The sequence below is a fragment of the Pantherophis guttatus genome, chromosome 5 (genome assembly GCF_059756535.1).
Source record: "Pantherophis guttatus breed Tessera chromosome 5, ASM5975653v1, whole genome shotgun sequence".
In the NCBI taxonomy this organism is placed as follows: domain Eukaryota; kingdom Metazoa; phylum Chordata; class Lepidosauria; order Squamata; family Colubridae; genus Pantherophis; species Pantherophis guttatus.
The window spans coordinates 9,038,025-9,061,466 of record NC_142067.1 but is presented as its reverse complement, the minus strand read 5'-3'; the positions used below and the strand labels follow the sequence as shown (position 1 = coordinate 9,061,466).

Sequence of the window (23,442 nt, the reverse complement as noted above, 5' to 3'; positions counted from 1 at the left end):
TCTCCTTTAAACTCCATCCCCAGGTGTGCCTTGTGAAGGGAATCGGGGCCCTTTCCTCCCTCGTAAGCCACGCAATCCACGTTGCTCTCTTCTCCGTTCCTCCCTGCGCTGCCTAGGATGAGGAGGGGGTGGGCCTTGGTCTTCATCTGAACCCCCTCTCCGTTGTTTTACCTTTCCTCTGCTTTATCCAGCCTGACTTTTCCTTTCCCCAGTTTCTTCCATAGCCAACGGATCCACTCTCTCACTCTCTGTCAGCTGTTCCTCTTCCCCTTCGGATTCAGACTCCGACAGGGGCATGACAGCTATCCTGTCAGAGCTGAAGAAGCTACTTGGATGAGACGCAAAACCACAGGTGATATTCAGCCGGTTTGGACCAGTTCGAGCGATCATGTGATTGCCAATCGCTGTGTTTTTGACGCTGCATGCATGTGCAGACGGTGCGTGTGAGCAAATTGCCATGTTGTTTGACGTCACATACATGTGCGGATGGCGCACAGGAGAAAATTGCCATATTTTGTGACGCCGCACATATATACGGATGGCTCACATTTCCAATGCTGGGCGAACCGGTTGCTACAGTATGTGAAGCCCACTTCTACACGAAGCATCTTCAAAAAAAAAACCCAAGAAAGTCCAGTTGCCTGAAAAAGCACCTTCGGTACGACCACAACTGAGCCCAAAAATTATGTCGCTAAGTGAGAAACTTGTTAAGTGAGTTTTATCCCATTTTACAGCATTTCTTGCCACAGTTAGTAACACGGTTGTTAAGTAAATCTGACTTCCCCATTGACTTTGCTTGTCGGAAGGTTGCAAAAGTTGATCATGTGACCCTGGGACACTGCAGCCGTCATAAATGTGAGTCAGCTGTCAAGCATTCGAACGTAAATCACGTGACTGTGGGGGTGCTGCAATGGTTGTGTGAAAAATGGTCATAAGTCGCTTTTTCAGTGCCGTTGTGCCATTCGAACGGTCCCTAAATGAACTGTTGTAAGCCGAGGACTAACTGCATTCCTGTTTTTAAATTTTATATGCAATGTTTTATCTCGGCTGTACACCGCCCTGAGTCCCGCAGGAGAAGGGCAGTATAGAAATAAAATAAAATAAATAAATAAATTCCAGAATTAAAGACAGCAATTCTGGTTTCTCTAAAGTTTGGGTTACCATATAATTCAGCATTACTTGAGCAACAATTGAACAGTCTCTCTCTAAAAACGAAGTGCCAATTTTTGCTCTTTTTGGCCAACACACAAAGCTTTCTTCAACTTAGTCTAGTGCTTCCAGATGTTTTCTTTCCGCTGTTCCCAAAGTTTCCCACCAGCGTGGCCAAGAGGCATACAGGCTCCTGAAACATCTGGAAGACGCTATGTTGATTCAGACCTGTGGTTCTATCTGTCCGGAGTTTCTCCAACTTAAAATCTGGAAATAATTAGGAATGGGAACTTCACACTTGACAATGCACTGAATCGGCCAACTGGCAATACAGAAACAAGTGGGATGAGGTTTCTCTTAGGATATTAAAATTTAGTCGCTGGAACAGTAATGTGTACAATGGGCCAGAGCACACTGTTGTAGCTGTTTGATTGGAGGGAGCTGGCTTCTGAGGCAATCTATGTTGTGATTGGTTGCTTTGGGTGCAAAGGGGGAGTATTGTGGGCTGTCAGCCGCCGGCCCCTCCAGCAGCTGAATCAGAGGAGAAGGCAGTGTGGGAGTCAGAGTCAGCATCAAGGCAACCTGAGAGCTCCAAGGGGGAAGAGAGAATGGAGCTAGCAGAGAGAGAGAGACAGAGGCGGTGCCTGGGCCATCGGTCAGCCCTCAGATGGAGAGTCAATAGCCCCCAGGTCTGGAGCAGTGGCGGGTTCCTCCCGGTTTGGTCTGGTTCGGCCGAGGCGATAGCGGTGACGATATGACATCACCGAACCGGTTCTCCCCCCCGCCTTCCCACCCCCCCCCCATGTTATTCTTACCTTTTATTTGGTCCCACCCCCCAATCTATTGCTGCCTCTTGAGTCCCAGCTGATGACTAGAGGGAAAAAAACTGTTTAAACTCTTGTCGCGGGGCTTCAAAGGGCCGTCCTACAGCTGATCAGTGTTAAAAGCAAACAAATGAGTCGGGTCGTAAATGCGAGGACTGGTCGTAAGTGCGAGGACCTTCCAGAAATGACTCTGACCAGCTAGCCACTCCCACCTAGTCACATGACCTCCAAGCCACACCCACAAAATAAGCCATGCCCACAGAATCGGTAGTAAAAAAATTTAGAACCCACCCCTGGTCTGGAGGTGGCTGATTAAGAAGAGGAGGAACAGCTGGGTCCAGTGCCTGATGTGCGGATGGGCAGAAGGCAGAGGAGAGGAGAGCAATGGAAATCTATGGGCTGATCCTTGGAACAGAAGAGGCACCACTGCTAGCAAAGCCCTACCCTAGCCCTGGGGCTAAAAGGCAGGGGGCGGAGATGAATAGATGTGGCAGACAACTATTCATCTCCCTTGCCAGACAGACTTGTTAGCCTGAGGTGAAAGAGAAACTTTTTGCTGGGGCTGCTGGTGCTCCTAATAAAGGAATCATTGCTTCAACTACAGAGAATTTGTCATGTTTGGAGAACTGGGTCAGAACAGGGAGTCTCCCTTTTTTCTCGCCTTTTTCTTCAGGATGCTCTGTATGCCACTTGATTTACCTCACGATATTCCTGTGTCCCTCACTATCTTGTCTGCTGCGGCTATAAATGTTAAATATATTTATTTAAATAAAACGACAAGTTTGAGCGTCAGTGTCTCGGACGAACAACAGATGGCCGCAAAGGATATAAATCTTTCCATTGTCCGCTACTCAGTCAGAACTGAAGAAGTTTCTTGGATGAGAAGTGGAATGTCTTCAAGCAAAAGAAAGTCCAGTTCAGGAGTGGGCTGCTAGGGGTTCGGGAGAACCTCTAGCTAAAATTCTATGCAGTTCAGATAACCCCCAAATCCCACTCCTGCCTGGCTCCGCCCACCCCACCCCTCCCCTCCCAGGAGTCCCCATGCAGCCTGTTTTGGATGCAGTTAAGTGCAGGGCACGCGCGGAGGCTTGGGGAGGATGAAAAACGGGCCTACCGGAAGTTCAGGAAGGCAAAGGGCCTCCGAAGCCTGGGGAGGCCGTTTTTGCCCTCCCAGAGGCTCGAGGAAAGCCTCCAAAGTCCAGGGAGGGCAAAAATGCCCTCCCATGGTGCAGGAGGCCGACTAGGCCACACCCACCATGGCCATGCCCATCCAGCAACTGGGCAGAGAATCCCTTGCTAAAATTTTTGAAGTCAGTTGCCTTTTGAAAAAACACCTTTGGGACAACATGACCTGAATGTGATAGTTTAAAACCGACGTCTTAGTAGGCCTCTAACAGACCCTTACCTGTCATTTCTTCAAGATCTTCCTTCAATTTTTTAATATCCTGTTCCAAGAACCGAATTTGATTTCCATGTTCGCTGCTTCCCACGTTTTTGTAGGCGGTCCAGTAGTCAATTTCGGTTTGTTTTTGGACAAGTTTCTGTTCAACATAATGTATCTGGAAACGCATATCTAGGGCAAGGCAACAAGGCATCATTTTCAGTACAGTTATAGTAATAGTAACAGTGGTTGCTTTATAAAAAGTATGGATAAATACAGGGACACCAGTATTTATATTGGACCTCAATACACCAACTTCCAAACCAATTAACATCATTTGCATCTTGACTTCCTTCACAAATGATGCGATTTTGTTTTTATTTTTAATTTTACATTTACCGTATTTTTCGGAGTATAAGACGCACCTTTGTTTTTGGGGAGGAAAATAAGCAAAAAGCTGATTGGCAGGTGGATCGGCCTCCCAGAATACCCCCAATCAGCTGTTCCCAGAGGTGAATTTTAGCAACAGGTTCCTTGGTTGTGAGCTCTGTGTCTTGATTTTTTTTCAGCCTCTGAAATTTCTGAAACTTTTTTTCAAATTTCAGAAAGAACTTTTTTTTCTGCCTCTGAAAGCCTCCAAAACAGAGCTTCAGAAAAAAAGCCTCTGAGGCTTTTTTTTTTTGAAGCTCTGTTTTGTAGGCTTTTTTCCTGAAGCTTCATTTCTGAGGCTTTTTTTCTGAAGCTCTGTTTGAAGACTTTTTTTCTGAAGCTTCATTTCTGAGGCTTTTTTCAGCCTCTGAAACCTCGTTTGAGAAGCTGGGCGGAGCTACATTAGGAGTATAAGATGCACCCAGATTTTCACCCTCTTTTTTGGGGAGAAGCGCAGCTCACCTCTGATAAGTTTCTCCTGATCTTTGATGTACTGCCATTTGGCCATCATGGCTTTCTCGACATCATCCCGAGTAACGATTTCTACTTTTTCGAGCTCTTTCTCCTGCTCCTTCAGGGCCGCCAGCAGGGCTCGGATGTGTTCGATCTGTTCATATTTGAGTTGCTGATTCTGGTGGCAGGAGAGAGAAGGCGTACTTTTGATGGTTTGAAAAAAGCGAAGGATTGTGCAACTTATCCAGGTGTTGGGCAAGCAAAACCATCCGACGTCAATAGCTATTTTAGAACAACATTCAGTTGTCCTGTGGTGATTCTGGGGGAAATAAAGGATGCCCTTTGTGCTTTATTTATTTATTTAGCATACACTTATTTATACGGCAACCTTTCTCACAAATGGGGCTTCCAACGCCACAGTTAAACATTCCACAACTATCTAAAATCAATTGCTTTAATAATAGACACAATTATTAGACATTTAAAAGCAGGTACATGAGGAACTGATCCTCTATTCTCCTACATTACAAACAGGTCAGGGGTGGTAATTACTTACCTTCGCTACCGGTTCGCAAATGAAAGCATGCATGCTTGCTTTGCACACGCTTGACACCTCTGCACATGCGCAGGATCTTTTGCGCATGCGCAAAGTGTCAAAAACAGGAGGTGATGACCTCCGGGCGGGTGGGCGGAGCCTCCTGCAGCCACCGCTACCGGTTTGCCCGAACCGGATAGACCCCAGCTGAATATCACCACTGAAACAGGTGTTCCGTAACTAAGACTGAGTCCCTCCTGAACCTCAAGGAAGTTCATTTGCTTGCTTACTCTTTCTTTGCTTCTCTCATTCTCGGCTTCCAGTAACCTGATTTCACCCAGTAGTTGATCAATGGTATCTTCCTTTATCTGAATTCTGAAAGTAATTAAACACAAAAAATAAGCTGTCATGCTTTCGGAAAGTACACGCTCTCTTTGCAAGGAAAGATAGAACACAAGTGGAGGAAACAGGTTGAACCTTCGAATTCTTTGCTTCAAGTTTCATTCAAGGGTTCATTTGTGCTTATTTTACCGCCATATTTATCATTTCCACAATGCAAATGAAGGTACCGGTAAGGATGTCATTTGCATTGACATCCTCTCTGACTGAAATGGACCACTGAGAGTAAGGGCTACTCTGTCTTCCCAGCTGGTCTACTAAACCAGATTTTCCCGTCAATTGCTTAATCTCCATGAGCTGGAAGCACACATTTAGTGATGGTTTAATCAAGCGTTTAACAGCTATTTTCACAGGTTTTCCCATTATTGTATCCCAAAGAAGCTGACAACTAGCAGTTCCTATCCCATTTCTTGGTAGTTTTATGTAGAATGGGGAAAAAAATAAGATAAATCAGAAATGCGCCTCCAAAGTAGACATAATCATGGGAAGAACAGTTTTCTGCCACTTTTTCACTTCTCAGTGTACTAAAGCAGAGGTCCTCTAACTTGACAACATTAAGACTTGTGGACTTCAACTCCCAGAATGACTGGCTGAGGAATTCTGGAAACTGAAGTCCACAACTGCCAACTGGGATGTAGTTCCTAGTAGGGCCTTGTTTTGTGTGTACCATCTAGGACTTGGAGCGATCATGAAGTTTGAGTTTGATCATGGACTTTTGAGTTTCATCATGGAGGGGACAGAATTAATTAATCCAGTGGCCAGCAAAGGCAATTGAGATGTCATTCCTAGCAGGGCCTTATTTGTGTGTACCATCTAGGATTTAGAGTGATCATGGAGGGGTAAGGATTAAGCGGTGTGGTGGCCTAGAGGTGGAGCTCTTGCCTCATAATCAGGAGGCTGTGAGTTCGATCCTGGGTAAAGGTAGATATTTCTCTCTCTGGGCACAATGAGAATATATCTGCTGAACAAAACTCCACATTGCCAACAGGAAGGACATCCGGCAATTAACCCAGACTCCACCCCGCAAAAGATCATGGGGTCATTAAAAGATTATGATGATGGAGGGATAAGGATTAGTTAACCTAATGGTCAGCTGGGGAATTATTTTAACCCAGTCGACTGGGGCTAAATCTAACTAGGTTCAATGGTTATTCAGTTGGATCTTTGACTCTGCTTATTTATTTACAGATCAACATTCTATGCAGTGGTGAAATCCAAATTTTTTTACTACCGGTTCTGTGAGCGTGGTTTGGTGGGCGTTGTATGGCTTGGTGGCATGGCAGGGGAAGGATACTGCAAAATCTCCATTCCCACCTCACTCCAGAGGAAGGATACTGCAAAATCCCCATTCCTTCCTCACTCCAGGGGAAGGATACTGCAAAATCTCCATTCCCACCCCACTCTGGGGCCAGCTAGAGGTGATATTTGCCGGTTCTCTGAACTACTCAAAATTTCCGCTACCGGTTCTCCAGAACCTGTCAGAACCTGCTGGATTTCACCCCTGATTCTATGCCTGTTGAGTCTCTTGCCCAGTGAGGCAAAAATACTATAGAAAAACAATTTTCAAACTTTTTCAAGCTGCGAAAATAGTTAGAAAAAATATAATCACAGAATTCTTGATCAAGAGGTAAAGTTCTAGAAAAAAATGGGTTGAGTTTTGAGTTCACTTAACTTTTTTTCTGTCTGGGTCTCTTATGAAATTCCATCAAGTTTATGTGAAACCTGTAAGTTCCCTGCTGTAAGAATATATTTCCCATAATATGGGTTGATTTATTTGTAACCAAACGATGAAGTCATCATGAAAAAATGTCAGTGACTACTGTATATCAAGTGCAAGCTCTATTTTTAACTGTCAGTGTTTAAATTTTGTGCATTTTTTCCCTCCTGCCTGCTCTACGTAAAGGCTACCAGCGATCTTGGATAGGAGAAATAATTTCCATCACTGTGTGTGAACCACATGTTATAATTCCCCTTTTCCCTTTAACACTCCCCTCTTAAGTGTTGCATACACATTGGCTCTCTAAATTAAAATATTTACTCTAGCTTCAAAACCCTTTATTATCTTCATGTATATTCTGCCGATTTGTAATTTGGCTTTCCTGAGATTAGATTTCCGCTCTGTTCCATCGGTTCAGTCTTAGAGACTAAATTTAGCATAATAAAGATGGTTTTGAATTGTCAATCTTATTTTTGACTGGATTGGAAGCTTACATGACGCTATTCCTTCTATGCATAAGTCTAAGCCAGGGGTCAGCAACCTGCGGCTCTGGAGCCGCATGTGGCTCTTTCATCCCTCTGCTGTGGCTCCCTGCCGCCAGTCGGCACCACAATTTTGTGGGTGGGAGCAGGGCATTCCAGGAGGAGACACTATGGGCGAGCTTTCAGGTCAGCCCACAATTGATAGGGTTAGGACTAGTAGAGGAAAAAGGACGCCATGCTAAGAGGAGACTCTATGGTGGGGGAACCGGACTTCCAGTCAGCTCCAGAATTGAACGGGGGCCTTCCAGTTAGGACCTTTGTGGCTCTTTGAGTGTTTAAGGTTGCCGACCCCTGCTCTAAGCTCTTGGAGAAAATATTAGATATAAACCTAATGGATTTAATGGCACTTAGATCATTAGAGATGAGTACTCTGTCAAGGACCTTGGAGTACTCATCTCTAATGATCTAAGTGCCACTGTAACAACATTGCCAAAAAGGCATTAAGAGTTGTTAACCTAATCTTGCGTAGCTTCTTCTCTGGTAATATTATACCGCTAGCTAGAGCATACAAAACATTTGCTAGACCAATTCTTGAATACAGCTCCTGTGTTTGGAACCCGCACTGCATATCGGACATTAATACGATTGAGAGAGTCCAGAGATATTTCACGAGAGAGTCCTCCACTTCTCCGCTCACAACAGAATATCTTATGCCACCAGACTTGAAATTTGGGGTTTAGACACGCCGCCTTCGGTCTGACCTAAGTGTAGTACATAAAATTATCTACTACAATGTCCTACCTGTCAATGACTACTTCAGCTTCAACCACAACAATACACCAGCACACAATAGATACAAACTTAAAGTGAACTGCTCCAAACTCGATTGCAGAAAATATGACTTCAGCAACAGAGTGGTCAATGCCTGGAATGCACTACCTGACTCTGTGGTTTCATCCCCTAACCCCCATAACTTTAACCTTAGACTGTCTACTGTTGACTCACCCCATTCCTAAGAGGTCTGTAAGGGGTGTGCATAAGAGCACCAGCGTGCCTACCGTCCCTGTCCTAATGTCTCCTTTTATTCGTATCCATTTCATGTATTCATAATCATGTTTATACTTATATCTGTTTTCTAATACGTGCTTGACAAAATAAATAAATTAATAAAATAAAATAAAATAAAATAAAATAATGGAAATACATCAAGGGAAATTCTCACTAACAGCTCAAGGAAAGCTTAGCATGGTTACTGGGCATAGAAATTTAATTGACTATCAAACAATAAAGTAATCCTGAAAAATGGCAGATGGGAGAAGACAAAATTTAATGAAATGGTCTGCAAGAGGGCATAGATGAATGGCAAGATTCATGAATAGGAAGGAACATGTTACAACTGTCATCGTAATAATCAATCACTGAAAAAAGTAGAGATAGTCCTTGACTTACAACCAGTAGCATAGCAACCACAGGTAGTCCTCACAAGAATTTGTTTAGTTTGAAGTTTCAACACCATTGGAAAAAAAGGAACTTATGACCATTTTTCACACTTACAACCATTGCAGCATTCCCAAGGTCATATAATCAAAATTAGGATGCTTGGCAACTGACTTACACTTATGACGGTTGCAGTGTCATGTGATCCCCTTTTGTGACCTTCTGACAAGCAAAGTCAATGGGGAAGCCAGGTTCTTTTAGGAAATGACTTATTACCTAACTTGTTGGGTTGGCAATATATAAATCCTCAATATAGCTGTAAGACTGCTGTATTGCATCATACTGTGTCCTGATTGGTTAGTTCTGTAGCCAATCTCCTTAAGAGGGAGCTAGAAACATGGTTTGTTTCTCTTTGCTGTTTTTGCTCTCTGATATCTCTGTGTGCTACTGTTTGCAAATCCAGAAGAACTGTTTATTGTGAATGACTACGACGACTGGTAAGAAGACTTTGTTATTGGATTATCCCTGGACTGTTGTTTTGCTATCTCCTGCTTTATATGTGTATGACCTGGACTGTTTATTGGACTGTGCCTTTCCTGAAAGTAAACACAACTCAGTGTATCTCTGTGTTGGCTGTGTTTATTCGTAACTACTCTCAATCGCTTTCATGTGCACACCCTTGCTACTCAAGGGTTACTCTGCGAATTCCTTAACAGGTTCACTTAACAACCGTGCTACTAATTTAACAACTGCAGTGATTTGTTTACAGCTGTGGCAAGAAAGGTCATAAAATGGGGCAAAAGTCACTTAACAAGTTTCTCACTTAGCAACATAAATTCTGGGCTCAATTGTGGTCGTATGTCAAGGACTACCTGCATTCGAAGTTCTGATAGCCGTCCACCCTCCCTGTAGTCACATGACCACATTTTGGATGCTTTGACAACCGGCCTGCATTCATGGCTATTTGCAGCATCCCACAGTCATTGTGACATCTCGCAGTGGGGTTGGACTAGAAGACCTCGAAGGTCCCCTCCAACTCTGTTATTCTGATAGCTTTTAAAAACAGCAGAAAATGGGATGTTTTTGATGGCATTCGGTCATCCTGTGATTTACAATGATTTTTTTTGCTGGAAGAAATTTTTTTTCCAGTAAAAAACATATTTTTTTAAAAAAAATTCTGTAAAAGTAAATAATTGGTATTTACTTCTAGTTTCTGGCAAAAAAAAACCAAAAATGCCATTGAATAGAATCGGTTCACTTAAGGACCATCATGTTCCTTTAAGGACTGTTGCATGTGTTTTGATAACCATGGCATTTGTTTAATGGCCAAAGTGTTTGTTTAACAACCACTGGCAAAAAAAAGGGTAATAAAAGCATGACTTAACTGTAATTCCAGGCTCAATTACAGTCATAAGTCAAGGACTTCCTCTATAGATCTATTCCTGCCATTTTATAAGTTCAACTGGATCAGAGGTGGGATTCAGCCGGTTCAGACTGATTCGTCCGAACCAGTAGCGGAAATCGCGGCTGGGTCCACCAACCCACCCACCCGCCCTGGCTCTATGCCATCCTATTTAGGTACGTTTTTGAGGCTAGGCGCATGTACGGAAGGCGCGCACACCGGCAAACCACATGCACAGAATGCTGGATGCTCACATTTGTGAACTGGTAGGGAAAGTAAGTGAATACCACCCCTGAACTGGATAGGGAATAGTTGTAGTATTACTACATCCCCCTCAGGAGTGAAATCCAGCAGGTTCTGACAGGTTCTGGAGAACCGGTAGCAGAAATTTTGAGCAGTTCGGAGAACCGGCAAATACCACCTCTGGCTGGCCCCAGAGTGGGTGGGAAGGAAGATTTTGTAATATCCTTCCCCCAGGAGTGGGGAGGGAATGGAGATTTTGCGGTATCCTTCCCCTGCCACACCCACCAAGCCACGCTCACCAAGCCACGCCCACTAAGCCCCGCCACGCCCACCATGCCACGCCCACAGAACCGGTAGTAAAAAAAATTGGATTTCATCACTGATCCCCCTGCCCCCAAACTAGGCAGTCAGTTCACTAAATAGAGCTAAAGTAAAACTTTGAAATTTTTATGATTTATACATACTGAAATGCCAATAGGGCTTCTGGAAAATAGGTTCTAGGCTCTTTGGGTATTTGTGAGGTCCCTTTTTTCTTCTTCTCTTTCTTCTTTTCCTTTGCCATGGCTTGTCTTTATGAGGTCAAACAAATCTAGAGGGCAAGAAAGATATTAAATTAAGACATTACATACAGTAGTGGCCAAAATTGTGGAAACCTTTTGGGAAAAGTGTATTTTTGAGGTTTGATGGCTAATAACACCACTTTTTGGGGGGAGAGTTTCAAGATAATCCTATTCCACTGCTGGAATGGCCTGGGAATAGCCCAGATCTTAACCCAATGGAAAATCTACGGAGCCGACTAAAGAAACTTGTTAGTTAGAAGCGACTCAGCAATAAAACCCAGTTAATCGAAGCCATCATTCAAATCTTGGTTTCACATTAGAACAGCTGCAGAACTAAAAGACTTGGTTCACTCCATGGGAAGACATTGTAAGGCTGTAATTCATGCTAAAGGTTACCCAACTAAGTATTAACTGACATGATAATTTTTGTACATCTCGTTTTTTCTATGGTGATCATTTTTGTACATCTCGTTTTTTCTACATGTTTCCCTTTTCTTCTTTATACTGTAACTGCTATTCTAATAGCAAATCCTTCATAAAAGTGATTGCATTACATTCTTGATTAAATTATCTTTCCATTGATGTATAATTTTATGGTACCACTCCCCCCAAAAAGTGGTGTTATTAACTAGTTTTAGAAAATACACTTTTCCCAAAAGGTTTCCATAATTTTGGCCACTACTGTAAACAGTGGGCAGATGATTCCAATAGAATCTTACACAGATATCTGAAAAATCTGTTCTAGTAGGTTTATTAATACTGATTTCCTGACAATGTGGTATAGACAGCAGCCTAAATAATAATTTATTTATCTAGATTTTCTCGTTGTCTTTATAACAGTTCTAGGAGAAAGGCTTATTTATCAATTGAAAGTTAAGTTTTGGAAATGTTTATGGGGATTCTCAGTCATCCAGGTTACAGTTGTCCCAAAGGTGCATTTTCAATCGGCAACCAGACCGATTTTTCCTTGAAGACTTTTCACTTCTCATCCAAGAAGCTTCTTCCGTTCTTTTTCAGAACTGAAGAAGCTTCTTGGATGAGAAGCGAAACATATTCAAGGGGAAAAAAACCCCAAGAAAATCCAGTTGCCTTTTGAAAAAGCACCTTTTGGTAAGTTTTGGAAAGCAAATCTCTAGCAAGTGCAAACTTTAATTATCACAGCTTTTGGTTGAATAAACATTTGCAACCCACTTTAATCAGAAGAGTTGAGCAAAAGACGTAATTGTTAATTCAGAACTGATATGTTAATATCAATAAGGAATAACAAAAGATGACACTGTTATAATGTAAAACAGGTTTTTGTATAACTTCAAAACACCCAGATTTTCCCCACCCCCCACTAATGAATTCCTTCTATCCAAGCTAAAATGAAAGAAGATAAAACTTTTACTCTGTCAAGCTTTTGAAGATTTAAAATCGCTGAAATCTGGGATAAAAAAAAAAATAGAAAGCAAATTCGTATTTCTGGCTTGTATATGTGAAAGAAGGTGCATTTTTCAAAAATTCTTTGATTTCTTTTCGATTCCTTCATTACTGGAGGCTTTTAAAAAGAGACTGGACAGTCATTTTTCCAGAATGGTATAGTACTGTGATGACGAACCGTGATGGCGACCCACCGATATGGCTCATCGTGCCACCGGTGGCACGATGAGCCATATCGGTGGGCACGCAAGAATTGCCCTAGTTCAGCTCCGGCACGTATGCGTGCCAGCCAGCTGAATTTTGGGCCTTCCATGCCCACAGGAAGTCAGCAAACAGTCTGTTTCTGGCCTCCTGAGGGCCTCCAGGGGAGGGAAGGCCCGTTTTTCGCTCTCCCCAGGCTCCAGAGGCTTTCTAGTTCCCACCGGAAGTCAGCAAACAGTCTGTTTCCGGCCTCCTGAGGGCCTCCAGGGGGGTGGGGAGGGCCGTTTTCACCCTCCCTAGGCTCCAATAAAGCCTCTGGAGCCTGAGGAGGGTGAAAAATGGGCCTACCGGGCCTACTGGGCCATCACGTGCCAAAAGCAGGGGGAACTCAGTGGGGTCATGTGGGCATGCACAGGGGGGTGGGGTGCATTGAATTATGGGTGTAGGCACGCACGTGTGTGACACCCCCGCACTCCCCCCACTTTTGGCACGCAACGGCAAAAAGTTTAGCCATCACTGGTATAGGATCTCCGGGGGGGTTGGACTAGAAGACCTCCAGGGTCTCTTCCAGCTCTGTTATCCTGTTCTGTTCTTCTTCTCAGTCTTTAAGACGTCCATTTAATGATTTCAGAATAGTCTGGCTCTTTAATTTTGGCTGTTGTTCCCAGTTCTTTATTTGTGCTAAAGAACAATCCAAAACTCAAACAGAAATCCTTGTTTCTGGAATTGAGATGCGCTCCCCTTTAAAAAAATTTTTTTTCCCAATTAGAAACGATCGTGTTCTGAGTCAAAAGCAATCAGGATTCTTCCAGATGACAATCAAAAATAAGGGAATGGAATGTGCTAGTAATATCTTTGCTCGCCCCCAAATACCACAGTTATGGAGTTTCCTCTCCAAGTGTGATTGTCCCCTGACGAATTCCAAAATATGGAACATGTGGCAACACTTTAATAAAATAACATACGTATTACAAATATTAGTTCACGAACAGTACAGCATTTTATTAGAACACACTGTAACGTATTCAATGCATTTATTTCATGTAGACATGTAATATTTTATTATTATTATTATTATTATGGAAGCTGTTTTATGAGAAACATTCAGGTTTGGTCAGCCTTACCAAAGTTCCTCTAAAATTAAAGGAATTTGAGCTACACACTATAATTTATTGTCTCATTGCGTTCAGAGTAAGATTTCACAAATAATTTAGCTTGCATGCTGCTAATCCAAGGAGCAATCCAAAGGCGTTTCAAATGCATCAGAGAATGAAAAGAACTGAGTTAAGAACAAGAAATTCTTCCTTTAAACAGGAATTGGGTTGCTTTTAGGTTTTGCACGAAGGAAGGAAGGAAGGAAGGAAGGAAGGAAGGAAGGAAGGAAAGAGGGAGGGAGGGAAGGAAGGAAGGAAGGAAAGAGGGAGGGAAGGAAGGAAGGAGGAAAAAGGGAGGGAGAGAGGAAGGAAAGAGGGAGGGGGAGGGAGGGAAGGAAGGAAGGAAAGAAAGAGGGAGGGAGGAAGGGAGGGAGGAAGGAGGAAAGAGGAGGAAGGAAGGAAAGAGGGAGGGAGGGAGGAAGGAAAAAGGGAGGGGGAGGGAGGGAAGGAAGGAAGGAAAGAAAGAGGGAGGGAGGGAGGAAGGGAGGGAGGAAGGAGGAAAGAGGGAGGAAGGGAGGGAGGAAAGAGGGAGGGGGAGAGAGGGAGGGAAGGAAGGAAGGAAAGAGGGAGGGAGGGAAGGAAATAAAGGAAGGAGGGAAAGAAAGAAGGAAAGAGGGAAGGAGGGGAGGGAAGGAAGGAAGGAAGGAAAGAGGGAGGGAAGGAAGGAAGACAGACAGACAAAAAGAAGACGGAAGAGTGGATAGAAGGAGAAGGCAGAAGTGGGCAAGAAAGAGGGATGAAGGAAAGATCAGAAGGAAAGGGGGAAGGGACAAAAGAAAGAAGAAAGGAAAGAAAGGATGGATGGATGATGGAAGGAAGAGGAAAGAGAAAGGGGAAAGAAGGAAGGAAGGAAGGAAAGACTATTTTGCCATCCTTCCTCCCACCCCCTTCCCCACTTCAGACGCCCTCAATCCCGTTGCCAATGCCGGCGACCACCTCCTGCTCAACAGCGCCGCCCTCCCGCCCTGCAGGGGAACTGCCTTACCCAATTTCTCTCTTCTTGGAGGAAGATGGGAAGGGGGAAATTCTACTCCGGGCTGCTGCCTTTTGATTGGCTGCCACTGCAAACTTTGCTAGTTGCCGGGGTAACCGCGCTAAACTAGTCCCAAGGAGCCTAAGGCCGGCCTCCTCCAGCGATTCCTTTCTCCTTTTTATAACGGGAGAATGGCTCCCCCTTGTGTCACAGTTTAAAAACTGCAGCGAATTAGACGTCGATGAAGAAAGTGACGAGCTGGTAAAACTTTTAATTTTGTCTTCAAAAACGGAGTCAGTCACGCCTTTTATTTCCTCTTTATATTACAGTGACCATATACAGTATTTTCTTGGGAAAAAAATAACACACCTGAAAAGGAGGCAAATCTGAAAGAGGTTCACGAGGATAAAAAAAATGTTTATATACAAAATGTTTATGTAAGTTAACTTACAAAGGAAAATTCAAGAGCAAAACCAAGAAAAGAATTAAATAATACTAAAGGACCACTTCCTGAATTAAAGAACTATCCTTTATAATAAAGGATATATGGTTGCTGCTCTCTATATATGTATTTCAAGATGTCCGTGTAATTACTTTCTCTCTTTTATACTGCTTTTATTGGCTCCTTGTTTTTATTGTGTTTCAGTACATTTTCCTTTCTTTTGTAGTCAAATCAGTTCTTTTTCTTTTTTTAAACAGCCCTTGGGAAAAAAAAACCTCGAAGGACAGGACATACCGGGGTTCAGGATGGCTCTCTGTAAAACCACCAGAACAATTATTATTTTTTAATCATCTCCCTTTGGCTCATTTGCTACAGTACTTTAATTTCTGCTTCAACAACTTAAAGGGTATTTTAAAAGAAATTTTAATTCTACCCTTTTGCGGATAACATTTTGATTACAAATTTTATTTATTTATTTATTTATTTATTTATTTATTTATTTGTTTGTTTGTTTGTTTATTTGTTTATTTATTTATTTATTTATTATAACTTATATGCCACCCTATCTCCATAGGACTCAGGGCAGCTCACAACAATTAAAACAAACCAATAAAAACATAGAATACATACATAAACAAATATTAAAATCCGTTAAAATAATCGAAAACCCCCTCAGTCCAGGCTAGACGCCACGAACAGCCATGTTTTTAATTTTGCTTTAGAAAGGAAGAAAGGAAGGAATGGAAGGGAGTAGGAGTAGGAATAGGAGAAGGGAGGAGAAGGGAAGAGAAGGACCACGGGAGACAGGATAGCAGACTTCCAATATTTGAGGGGCTGTCACAGAGAGGAGGGGGTCAAGCTATTTTCCAAGGCACCTGAAGGCCAGACAAGGAATAATGGATGGAAATTGAACAAGGAGAGATTCAACCTAGAAATAAGGAGGAAATGTTCTGACAGTGAGAACAATCAACCCATGGAACAGAAGTTGCCGTTGGAAATTGTGGGAGCTTCATCACTTGAGACTTTGAAGAAGAGATTGGACTGCCATTTGTCAGAAATGGTGTAGGGTTTCCTGCTTGGACGGAGGTGGGGGTTGGACTAGATGACCTACAAGGTCCCTTCCAACTCTGTTAATCTGTTAAGGGAGAAAGAGAAGAAGGAAGAAATATCCATCTGGTTCAGTTCCAAGCCAGGAGGAAGACACTGGAAACATGGAGGCTGATTGGAAAGATGGTTTATTGATGAAGCAGAACCACATGGGTTTGTGGTTCTGAGCAGCTGACAAAATTGGGAGTTGAGAGTGGGCTTTGCACTTGAGCTTCCTGTTCCTGTGCAAGAACAGGTATTCTATTGGCTCTTGTCAGACTTCCCATGGGACCATGTAGGGGTTATGTAGGGGTCATAGCTGGTTCTATAGACAAAGTAAAAATCCTAGGTGTTTGTCTGAGCTACGTTTGGTTGAGGTTTGGACTGCTCTGAGGGCGATGCAATGAAGGGTCTTGTGTTCTGAAAGGGTGTTGAGTAATTCCTATTGTGGCTTAATGGCTTCCATCCTGTTCTGGCTCTTGGGTGAGGGTATTTGCTTATGAATAGAGCTATCTAGATACTTGTCTTCTTTCAATAAGCTCTTTATCTCTTAATTACTGACATCTGCTGTGGACTATTAAGGAAAGTGGGGGTTGCTTTCTGCCTCTAAAAAAACATGTTTCTCCATTTCTCCCTTTGGGAAATATAATAATCTGCCTTTTTTAATATTCCTCAAAATATTTCATTCTTCGGGGGGGGAGGTGGCTTCCCAAGGAAGGAAGGAAGGAAGGAAGGAAGGAAGGAAGGACAGATACATTTCCCCAGAAATAAGTTGTGAAGGCAATTACGTACTCGGGCCAGATTATTTATTTATTCATTTATTGGGTTTATATGACTGCCTATCTCATGCAACGACTATGGGTGGCTCACAACAATCCATCAAAGATGATTTAAAGCATTGTGGCACCAGACCAAACGTCCTCCCAGCTCAACCCTCCCCCATCCTGGCCTAATGCTTGGTGGAAAAGCTGACTGGGGGATTCTGGGAATTGAAGTCAACGTATCTTAAAAGTCGCTAAGGTTGAGAAACACTGGTGTATTATCTTTGTCCAAATCAGGGGTGCTGAAATTTTCCTCTTATTTAATACTCTGTTTCCCCTAAAATAAGACATCCTCTGATAATAAGCCAAATTGGGCTTTTGAGCGCATGCGCTAAAATAGCCCCCCCCCCTCGAAAATAAGCCCACCTCAAAAATATTTAAAAGCATGCACAGCCCGTCCCCGCCATTTCCTCTGGTTAGAGTTAGGGAGACAGAGCTGGAAATCAGGTAAGACGGCAAGAGGAGCCCCGTCTTGCTCCACATGCTCCAAAATAATAAGTCCTCCCCGAAAATAAGGCCAAGCACTTATTTCGCGGTTCAAAAAAATATAAGACAGGGTCTTATTTTTGGGGAAACATGGTAATTCTCCATTTACTCATGAATAATTCTTTTGTTCAAGAAAAGCAGCCCTTTTTTGCTAGATTCATTCTCTATCAAAGCAAAAGAGATTCAAGGGCCAAATTTCATAAGCAAAGCAAAACGTCCAGTCATTTGGCATAAACCTCTCCCAAACAGTCCAATTTTCTTATCAAGTAAAAACATGTTTAAATATTTATTTAGCAGCAGGAGGAGGTGTTCCTTGTCAGCTGGCTCATGACCTCAATTCCTTTTGGGTGGATTGCTCTTCCACGAAGTTAGCTGAGTTAGCACATGCTTCGGCTAGGCTAAAATGGGAAATGGTGGCTTGTGGTCAGCTCTGTAACAAAATAAAAGACAGAAAGTTGCTTGTGTTACTAAAACTGGAAGCTTAATCTACACCCACAGCAGTGGACATGTGTAGAAGTGAAAAGATACTGGACTAAAATCCACACCTGGTTGGAAAAAATGACAAAAAAACACATAGACTTTAAGCCAGAGATTTTTTTATTAGGGATTGTGCCAGAAATATACAATAGAGAATTGAGATATTTGATTGTGAGTGTTTTAACAGCAGCTAGAATTGTGTTTGCTAAAAACTGGAAAACAGAGAAAATACCAACGTAGGATGAAGTTATTAAGAAAATCATGGAATGTGCTCAAATGAGTAAATTGACATTTGAAATTAGAGAACAAGAAGATAGACAATATTATAAGATATGGGATTTATTTGATCAATGGCTAGATAATAAAACATGGAAATGAAATACGAAATATGAAATGGATGTTATAAATATAATATTTGAAAATAATTTTTATGAAGCGATAAAGCCATAGTTAAATAAATGATAAATGAGGATGTTTATTTGTTTGACAATATGAGAAATTAGATAATAAGTAAATTTTGAATATGGGGATGAAGCACAAAAGATTTGTAATCAACCGACACACTGTTTGCAATTGTAATGGATGATGGATTTATATTTTATGTTTTGTTTAAAAATAAAAATTCAAAAAAAAAATCTACACCCACAGCTTTCTTTGATTGATCAAATCCTTCCATCCAATTAAATGAGTTTTCTGGGGCTTCTAGGACAGAAACTGGAAGATAAGGGAAGCTTATTCACCGGGACAAGGAATCAAATTAGTCACACCATTGTACCATGATACATTTTTTAAAATTTAAAATAATTGCACAAAACTCTAAACCCCACAACCAGATAATAGATATCCGTACGGTATTATTTTAATCCCTTTTTTCCCTTTTTGTTCAGGTATGATATCAAGATGTCTAAGGCTGCCTGTGTCCCCCAAAAGTCAACATATTGCGTTCATGGAAAACAGAATTTGTAACTAATTGTAAGTTTTTTGTTTTTGTTTTTAAATCCACTTTTTTATAAGCCCAAAATAGCAATCGGTCCAGATTGGAATGACTTGATGAGGCTCAAAGCCTAAAGAAGACCAAGGAATGGGTGGTGATAGAATTAAGATGGTGGCACGCATGTTAATATGGCTTATAAATTTAGTTTACCACACGAATAGAGCCAAGAAATAACAGCTTGAGAAAGATGAAATGTGGGGCATTTATGAGATACTTATGCTATTATCTGAATATTCTTAATCCAAGCTTGTTTCCGCTTTTCAGTCCTGGAAGAGAGCTTCCATTGCACCAACAGAGTAAGTTAAATACTAAGAACAAAATAATAACATATATATAAATAATACCCTACATGCAGTGGTGGGATTCAACTGGTTTAGGCCGGTTTGAGCCAACCGGTAGTTAAATTGCTGGCTGGCCCCTCTCCACCCCGCCTCTTCCAGGAGTCCCCATGCACCCCATTTTGGCTCCCAGGTAAGTGCAGGGAGGCCTCCTAGGCCCAAAACATGGCGCGGAGGGGTGCAAGGCGCCTCCACCCACAGCCCGTTTTTGCTCCCAGGAGGCTTCAGGGAGGCCTACTTGGCCCAAAATGGGGCATGGGAGGAATGGTGCATCCCCCCCGCCCGCAGCCCATTTTTGCTCCCAGAGTACTCCCAAAGTGCTGCTTGCCACACCCCCTGGCCACGCCCACCATGGTCACGCCCACCCAGCCAGTCATTAGGGCAGAGAACCAGTTGTTAAATTATTTGAATCCCACCACTGCCTATGTGGTTTAGATAGAATTCTTTCCACAGCTATCTGAAATTCTGGAAAAATATGACTTCTTCACTATTTTACCTCATATACATAAATTAGTTGAAGGATTTGGTTCCAAAATAGGTCTACACTAGTTGGATATTTTCATTTCCTCTTATTCTTTCCTTTCATCTACATCCTCTTCTTTTGTCCTCTTTTTCCTCCTCGTGCGTCCTTTTAACCTTGTTAATTTCTTAACTTCGATATTTTTTTAACTTGGTAAAATTTGATCTTGTCAGTCAACTCAGTTTTTAACTGTGTTTTTAGTCACCTTTTTAATCGTATTTTGTGATGTTCTTTGTAAGTTACCCAGACTACCTAGGTGACATAGGATGATGTAGAAATCTGATAAACAAACAAATGAATTTGATTCTATCCATTTTCTCATATGGAATTAAGTTTCTAACCCCATTGCTTAATATGGGGTTAAATCACCTGCCCTCCTGCTTAGAAATCCTTTAATTCAGATGGCTCAGCAGCTATTTCTCCATCTCTTGAATGTGAAGATCATCAACAGATCTGCTCGGATCTTTCTAGATTCCAAGCCTTGCTTTAGTCTAAGTCACGGGTGTCACACTCACGGCGTCATGTTTCTGTCACGTGACGTATTACAATGTTTTTCCCCTTCGCGGAGCTGGGGTGGATGTGGCCTGTGTGTGACGCATCCAGACTATGGGCCACCAGTTTGACACCCTTGGTCTAAGTGAAGATATGCCCCAGGACAGGTGGACTTTGATAGCTACAATGGATGGTGGCCCAGATTAAGAAAATAGCTAGGAACTATGAAGGATAAGGGGATACGGTGACTCAGTGGCTAAGATGCTGAGCTTGTCGATTGAAAGGTTGGCAGTTCAGTGATTCGAATCCCTAGTGCTGCATAACGGGGTGAGCTCCCATTCCTTGTCCCAGCTTCTGCCAAACTAGCAGTTCGAAAGCACGTAAAAAATGTCAGTAGAAAAATAGGGACCACCTTTGGTGGGAAGGTAACAGCATTCTGTGCACCTTTGGCGTTGAGTCATGCCGGCCACATGACTATGGAGAAGTCTTTCAGACAGTGCTGGCTCTTCGGCTTTGAAACGGAGATGAGCACCGCCCCCTAGAATCGGGAATGACTAGTACATATGTACGAGGGGAACTTTTACCTTTACCTTTATGAAGGATAAATCGAGGTTAAACAACAGGTCATATATTTATGTATCATAAAGCAGAACCCAACCCCTGTCAAAGAGAAGAGTTATGAGGGACATGATCAGAGGTGGGTTTCACATAATTTTACAACCGGTTCGCCGTGCCCCGAAAATGTGTGCGCATACATGCCTTCTGCGCATGCGCATGGCTTGGAAAACGTGGCTAAATAGGACGACATAGTGCTGGGGCAGGTGGGCGGGCAGGCCCGCTCACAGGTCGCCACTACCGGTTTGCTTGAACCGGTCCGAACCGGCTGAATACCACCAATGGACATGATAACGTCTTCCAGTATTTGTGGGGCTGTGAGAAGAAGGAATTGACTTATTCTCCAGACCACCAGAGGGCAGGACAAGAAGGGTAGAAGCTTGTTAAAGAGAGATCCAACCTACAAATAAGGAGAAATTTTATCTGACAGTGAGGACAATTAATCAATGGAACAGAAGTTGCCTTCAGAGTTGTGGGAGCTTCATCGCTGGAGGTTTTCAAGAAAAGAGGGGACAACCGCTCATCTGGAATATTTTAAAGACTCCCACTCTTAGGCAGGAGGTTGGACTAGAAGACCTCCAAGATTCCTCCCAGCCTTATGATCTATTCTATGCTATCAAATCCAAAAGGAATTGAATTAGTGGAAGCTATGGAAACATGCTTTTCTGTTGGGTAAAGAGATTCAAGATTCTTTCTGAGTCATTTATTAAACTATCTGTTCTTTTCAAGCTGTATTTTGCAGCTTGACTGGTGCTACCACATTCTCCGCAAGGAGATCACCTCCTTCAACATCAATATTTACCAAAGGTTATTCGGTGTTGCTTTTTTTCTTTTTTTCTTAGATAGTGCAGATAGACTGTTGTTGCTTTCTGCTGCAGATTGTTCGCTTTCCAGTCAAATTGGTTATGGGATGACAATATACTTTGTCTTGAAACTGGGTTTCATTGTGGTTTTCCTAGTCATTTTGGGCAGCTGGTAGGTAGGTAATAAATTTCTGGAGCATACCTCAGCCGCTTTGAGGCTTATAGTTTGGCCCCACCAGCCCTCATGTGAGCTGCAGGAATTTGCCTAAACTCATGTTCATTGTGTCTATGACACCATCTAACCAGTGGTGGGATTCAGCTGGTTCGGGCTGGTTTGGGAGAACCAGTTGTTAAATTGCTGGCTGGCCCCACCCCACGCCTTCCCACCCCATCCCTTCCAGGAGTCCCCATGCATCCCGTTTTGGCTCCCAGGTAAGTGCAGGGAGGCCTACTAGGCCCAAAACAGGGTGTGGTGTGGTGGAGCCCGGTCAGCTTCAGCATGTTATTGCAGCCTGATTTAGCATGAACAGCTGATTGGCGGTTGGATCAACCTCCTGGAATACCACCAATCAGCTGTTCCAGGCTGCAGTGATCGCCAGAGCCCATTGCCACCTCCGTGCGTCGCATTTTTTGCCTCCATGCATCATGTTTTCAGCCTTTGCACACTCCATTTTAGACCTGTTCCAGGCTGCGGGGATTGCCACAGCACATCGCCACCGATCGCTGCCTCCACACATTGTGCTTTCGGCCTCCATGTGTCACATTTTCGGCCTCCACGCGTCACATTTTTGGCCTCCGCAAGGCCCGGTTTTGGCCTCCGTACGTCGCATTTTCGGCCGGTTCCAGGCGGTGGGGATCGCGACTTGCGGAGGCCGAAAATGGCCAAAGGGTGGGGGCTGGCGGGTGGGCAGGGCTTCAGCAACATTCAGTGTATAAGACGCACCACAATTTTCACCCACTTTTAGGGGTGGGAATGTGTGTCTTATACTCCGAAAAGTACAGTATATAGGATTTCTTAGGAAATAGACCAAATATGGAAAAAATTGGTCATGGCTACAAACATGAGAATTATAAGGGGAAAAAAAACCTGATGTGTCATTGCCATGCACGTTGATTTTAAATGAATTTACATGGATTAGAAGCGCAAAGAGCTGAATCAGAACAAGCTAGCTCAAGACAGTTGATTTATAAGGTATGTTGATAACCATAATGTGCAGATCTCCGTGATTAATGAGAATTAAAACCTGCAGACAATAATCTACTTACCCAATAAACTTTGCCAGTTTATTCCAACCAATTTTACAAGTTTGAGCCACTGGAGAAACACAGGTGATTTATTCCCCCCGTTCCCCCGCTATTGTGCAATCTCAGCTTCCTTTGTGTTGTATGTGTCCGATTTTGTATTGCAAGTAGCCCTCAACTTACAACCCGAGCACCAAAATGGAGCCTCAAATTTCAGTCATAGGCCACGACGGTGGTTAAGTGGCTCACTATGTACTTATGCCTAATTTTATTATCTTTTTTTGTGGGGTTTGTTAAGCAAATGTGACGGTCATTAAAGAAATCCATTTTATCCAATGGATGTCTTTTGCTGGAAACTGAAAGTA

At 42.8% G+C, this 23,442-nt stretch overlaps 2 protein-coding genes across 13 annotated transcripts in view; one reads left to right on the top strand and one right to left on the bottom strand.

The window, feature by feature from the left end:
• The window catches only part of CCDC83 (coiled-coil domain containing 83), a 32,383-nt gene extending 17,488 nt beyond the window's left edge, over positions 1-14,895 (bottom strand). For both annotated transcript variants that reach the window (XM_034406395.3, XM_034406462.3), the window contains exons 1-5: positions 14,774-14,895; positions 10,916-11,040; positions 5,062-5,146; positions 4,246-4,414; positions 3,379-3,546 (exon numbers count right to left, since the gene is read on the bottom strand). In XM_034406395.3, coding sequence (XP_034262286.2) covers positions 3,379-3,546; positions 4,246-4,414; positions 5,062-5,146; positions 10,916-11,013 — 520 coding nt within the window. In that variant the 5' untranslated portion in view covers positions 11,014-11,040; positions 14,774-14,895. The remainder of the gene's footprint in view (positions 1-3,378; positions 3,547-4,245; positions 4,415-5,061; positions 5,147-10,915; positions 11,041-14,773) is intronic.
• SYTL2 (synaptotagmin like 2) overlaps positions 14,868-23,442 on the top strand; it is a 103,938-nt gene continuing 95,363 nt past the window's right edge. For all 11 annotated transcript variants that reach the window (XM_087895834.1, XM_087895829.1, XM_087895825.1 and 8 more), the window contains exons 1-2: positions 14,868-15,022; positions 18,961-19,045. The gene's annotated coding sequence lies outside the window, so the exon portion shown is untranslated. The remainder of the gene's footprint in view (positions 15,023-18,960; positions 19,046-23,442) is intronic.